The sequence below is a fragment of the Leguminivora glycinivorella genome, chromosome Z (genome assembly GCF_023078275.1).
Source record: "Leguminivora glycinivorella isolate SPB_JAAS2020 chromosome Z, LegGlyc_1.1, whole genome shotgun sequence".
Taxonomy (NCBI): Eukaryota; Metazoa; Arthropoda; class Insecta; order Lepidoptera; family Tortricidae; genus Leguminivora; species Leguminivora glycinivorella.
In genome coordinates this window covers 22222904-22228310 of record NC_062998.1, presented here as the reverse complement: position 1 = coordinate 22228310, position 5407 = coordinate 22222904, and the positions used below count along the sequence as shown (strand labels likewise).

At 43.4% G+C, this 5407-nt stretch overlaps 1 protein-coding gene across 3 annotated transcripts in view; it reads left to right on the top strand.

The window, feature by feature from the left end:
- The first annotated feature begins 4994 nt into the window (after positions 1 to 4994).
- The window catches only part of LOC125241846 (pre-mRNA 3'-end-processing factor FIP1-like), a 60771-nt gene continuing 60358 nt past the window's right edge, over positions 4995 to 5407 (top strand). Inside the window, exons 1-2 of one of the 3 annotated variants that reach the window (XM_048150515.1) lie at positions 4995 to 5086; positions 5180 to 5337. In XM_048150515.1, coding sequence (XP_048006472.1) covers positions 5185 to 5337 — 153 coding nt within the window. In that variant the 5' untranslated portion in view covers positions 4995 to 5086; positions 5180 to 5184. Of the gene's footprint in view, positions 5087 to 5109; positions 5338 to 5407 lie in introns of those variants that run through there. The other 2 variants (XM_048150517.1, XM_048150514.1) reach the window with 2 other exon arrangements.

Genomic DNA, 5407 nt, shown 5'->3' with positions numbered 1-5407 from the left:
TTTGACAATGACAGTTTTGAGATGTTTTTTTTAAATATTTATGGCCTGGATCCAAGTCTTTTGAGCCAAGTTTTGAGATGGTTTTGTTTGAGTTTGGTTTTGAGCAAAGAATATAAAGCTAAGAACATACTACGCGGACGTCCGTCGTAAAGCTAGGAACATACTACGCGAACGTCCATCGTAAAGCTAGGAACATACTACGCGGACGTCCGTCGTAAATCGACCGCGGACGGGAATCTGAACAATGAAGCTAGGAACACACTACGCGGACGTCCGTCGTGAATCGACCGCGGACGGGAATCTGGACAATGACATTACACATAACCGTGCAAACTATCGGTCGACGGACGCGGACGTGAACTTGAGCGCACGGACGTCCGATCGAAATCTGGCTCTCTGGATGTTTTGTTCCGTGCACACTGATAGGTCGCGGTCGCGGTCGTTTTACGACGGACGTCCGCGTAGTATGTTCCTAGCTTGAAATTACACATAAAGCTAGGAACATACTACGCGGACGTCCGTCGTAAATCGACCGCGACCGCGACCGATCAGTGTGCACGGAACAAAACTTCCAGCGAGCCAGATTTCGATCGGACGTCCATGTGCTCAAGGCCACGTCCACGTCCGTCGACCGATAGTTTGCACGGTTAAGCTAGGAACATACTACGCGGACGTCCGTCGTAAACCGACCGCGGACGGGAATCTGGACAATGAAATTACACATAACCGTGCAAACTATCGGTCGACGGACGTGGACGTGGCCTTGAGCGCATCGGACGTCCGTTCGAAATCTGGCTCGCTGGATGTTTTGTTCCGTGCATACGGTTCGGACGCGGTCGCGGTCGATTTACGACGGACGTCCGCGTAGTATGTTCCTAGCTTTATGTGTTATTTCACTGTCCAGATCCCCGTCCGCGGTCGATCGACGACGGACGTCCGCGTAGTATGTTCCTAGCTTAACCGTGCAAACTATCGGTCGACGGACGTGGACGTGGCCTTGAGCGCATGGACGTCCGTTCGAAATCTGGCTCGCTGGATGTTTTGTTCCGTGCATACTGTTCGGACGCGGTCGCGGTCGATTCACGACGGACGTCCGCGTAGTGTGTTCCTTGCTTTAAGCCTCACATTCACGGTACGATTCATCGCTTCGATCGATCGGACAGATATCGTGAACGATCGGTCGCATCGAAAGTGCCAGCCAGCCACACACGAGGCGATCGATCGTTTACGATATCGAAAACCATGTTCCATGATACGGGCTGTGATACGGGCAAGGGCAACATCCGCTCGGTGTACTCATACGTAGTATCTTCTTAGCCTCCCCACAGACGAGTCTTAATTTTCATAATCTTAAAAAAAACTTGTATGCAATCTGACAGTTCAGATCTGTCAGTGTCTTGTCAGTGTCAGTTTGAACTGTCAGATTGCATACAAGTTTTTTTTAAGATTATGAATTTTTAAGACTGTCTGTGGGGAGCCTTAGGCCGGCAACAGACAGTCTTAAGCTAGGAACACACTACGCGGACGTCCGTCGTAAATCGACCGCGGACGGGAATCTGGACAATGGAAATACACATAACCGTGCAAACTATCGGTCGACGGACGCGGACGTGGCCTTGAGCGCACGGACGTCCGATCGAAATCTGGCTCTCTGGATGTTTTGTTCCGTGCACACTGATAGGTCGCGGTCGCGGTCGTTTTACGACGGACGTCCGCGTAGTGTGTTCCTAGCTTTAATTTTCATAATCTTAAAAAAAGATGTATGCAAACTGACACTGACAGATCTGTCACTGTCCGTTTGAACTGTCAATTTGCATACAATTTTTTTTTAAGATTATGAATTTTTAAGGGTGCGAGCACACGGGCGACAAAGTTTTTTTTTTTTTTTATTCTTTATTTGAGGCTTTTTCGTTTCACGAAGATGTCGCCTCTACAGCAACATAACGACTTAATTAACAGAGTTAAAATTGAAAACAAACTACAACCAAACCTAACTTTTATACGTTTCTGTCTTTTAGACCACATTTAACCAAATTTAAAACTAAATCTATAACCTTGGACCTGGGGTCCGACAGGTACGAATTGCACAATCCCACGCAACTGCCATGAAACAATTGGCGTCTAGGGGGGCGACAAAGTTGCTCGGCGACTTTCGTATTTGTATGAAAAGTTGCGTCGCCTCGTGTGCGCACCTTCATACTAGCCCATAGACCGAGCGACGGAGACAAAACAGTTTTGTCTCCCGTCTGTGGGGGCCCTAAGACTGTCTGAGGCAAGCAGCGATTGTTAATATACCTAGATGTCTAAAGAGCTCTCAAAAATGACCCCACAAATATTGTGCCACGGTAGGCGGGGCCTCAAAATTGTGCCACGGAGCTTGTCAGTGCGCTAATGGCGGCCAGTCGGAACAGTCGTAGTACGGCATATTTAGAATATATGTTTACAAAAAGAATATGCCGTACTGTTTTGTAATATCATGTGCTAGTCGTTCCAACAAATACGTAGAAAAATATGGGATTGAGTTTCATGTGTAAATTGGCGAGGATCATAATTATTTCGATTTATTTTTTACGAACTACTTTTGTATGGGGATGATGTTATGCAATATTTTTAATAGCCATATTTAAAAACTTTCATTTTTGTATAATTTTATTAATATCGCGCGATCATGTTTGCCTGCCTGCTGTGCGGCCGACATAGGCCAGTAAACTTGTTTAAACACACGTACGTGTCAGTGGCATAGCAGTTCGATTATTTTAATCACAGACCTTGTGTCACCGGCATAGTGGTTTAAATGGCCAATCTGAACACATTCGTGGACACGTATGGTATAGCATACGCGTAGTCATTTGTTTCCTTTGGTCTATGACAGATGACGTCACTAAGCGTCCCTAAACGTGTTAATTTAGAAGGTTGTAGAATAGAAATAGACGTGACCTATGGTCCGGTGTCAGTACGGCGTATTATAATCTTGGAACCACTTTTCGGCTGGCATTTTGTTTGAAAGAAGTGTTCTATGTTATTATCTTTCGGTGGCGACATCTAAGTAATTACATATTTAAGGGCCGGTTTTTCAGTCGCCAGATAAATATATCTACCAGATAAAGTTATCACTATCCTTTTCATCACACGTATAAATGACAGTGACAGCTGATATTTATCTGACCTGTATTGTACTAAAAACCAGCCCTGAAAAGGTAAAATTTATAAAATGAATGCCTACGTTTAACACCTGTTAACAATAGATGGCAACTGAGAACAATATGAACGTGACTGTACATTGTTATACAGATATAAATTGAATTTATCTAGCCATAAAAATACTTATTATAGCGGAATACGTGTACGACATAATTATTATTTTCATATGTAGGTTGTTACTTCATAACAACGAATTAATTATGTAGTTATATTTTAATATGCATAAAATTAAAATTATTTCTGCTTGGTTCTTTAATTTATGATATAAACCCATCCCTTTTCGTGTCAAATTTTAGTCAAATATGAACCGCGAATTCTTAGCTGCCAGTACGTACAGCAAGAAGGTTATTAGCCGAATAAAATCGCTGATTGGTAGTTAGTGACATTATATGCATTTCAGCTACACTTATCTGTGTGCATTAGTATAAAAGAGATGACTATTGTTTTGTTTACCAGTTTTGATTACATGGCCTGTAAACGTATTGTCTTGTGTAAATGTAGGCGTAATTGTGTATGTGTGCTAAACGGTGCCAAGAATTTGAACGGTAATGTTCTTAAAAGCGGCTTCCATGTTTATCTTACTTCGTTGGAGGCAAGCCTTAGGCCCCCCACAGACGGGAGACAAAACTGTTTTGTCTCCGTCGTATTTGTATGAAAAGTTGCGTCGCCTCGTATGCGCACCTTCATACCAGAGATGTGTCAACCCGGTTTGCCAACCCGGTTCAAACCGAGTTAGGCTCAACTCGGCCCGACTCGGTTTGACAGTCCACCAAACCGGTTCCAACGAGCAGACGGAACGCAGCCGAACGAACGTACCGATCGGTCCCACTCCCACATGACTCAACTCGAAAATGTTGATAACGCTTTTTGAGTTTTCAAACCATACATACTTTGCCCGACCGTGCTCGCTTTGGTTTGAAATCAATTATAACAGATGGTGCTCTTTTTCCTAATAATAAATGGGGAAATACATGGACCTTAACTCTATGGGGAAATATAACAGTTTACAACAGTTTGTACAACTGTAATTAAATGCTCCCGCTATTCTGCCGTTGCCGGCTTGCCGCCCTTACCGATATTCTGTGAATTCTGTCTCCGTTACGAATATTTTGATGAAATGAAATATATTTATTTGCATTAATTTAGTTTCAGTTTAGCTCGTTCAAACACAACTTTAATTTTAAATAAATAAAAAAACACGTTTATATCATGTGTTTCGGGCATAACTTGACTCGACTCAACCCGACCGACTTGATTCGTGTTCAATTTTGACGAATCGCTTCACACGGGCCAAACCTAACCGCTACATTAATACGCTAAGGACCGTCGTAGCAACTCGGTTTGGAACCTCAGTTGTCTATGTGCACAAACGACACTCTTTTGACAGGACTCATGAAACCATGTTTGTGTAAATATATATTAATAAAATCATAACCGTTAAATAACGGTTTGCGATAATCCAAAGTGGTTTGGCACATTCCTATTGTTCTAGGACCTCCTAGAATTTCCGAGCGAGGAGACAAAACAGTTTTGTCGCCCGTGTGCGCTGAGCCTTAGTAGTTTTTGTTCTTAGGCCCCGCGCACACGGAGGCAACAGTTGCTCGGCGACTTTCGTATTTGTATGAAAAGTTGCGTCGCCTCGTGTGCGCACCTTCATACTAGCCCATAGACCGAGCGACGGAGACAAAACAGTTTTGTCTCCCGTCTGTGGGGGCCCTTAGCTTACCTCTATTCTTCATGGTCATGTCTATGCCCATACCATAGACAAAGAGCATATGTATTTTGTTGCCTATTGCCAATATTGCTATCCAAGTATCCAATCTCGGTTGCGTTAAGTTTGGGACTTTTGATTCATTTAAACTATATTTAAAGTGGATAGCTAAATGTAATATACTGAATTTTCAACATTTTAGGTTATAGCCGTTGTTTTTTTGGTTTTACTTATTTTTACGTGCTTGCTCGTGGTCTCTCATTTCAGAAGAAATGGCAGACGCCGTGGTTGAAACAGCGCCAGGCGAAGACAATGATGATAGCTGGTTGTATGGGGATGGTCCAGGGGAGTTAAGGGAGGGCAGTCCTTCCACTCTTAATGAAAAGGTGCCGTTGGAGACCAGTCGAAACCCTGATTTAGCTGACGTGAGTGTTTAACTAACCTTTCATGTTTTTTAACCCCTGACGCAAAAACGCTCTGTCTGTCTGTGTTTGT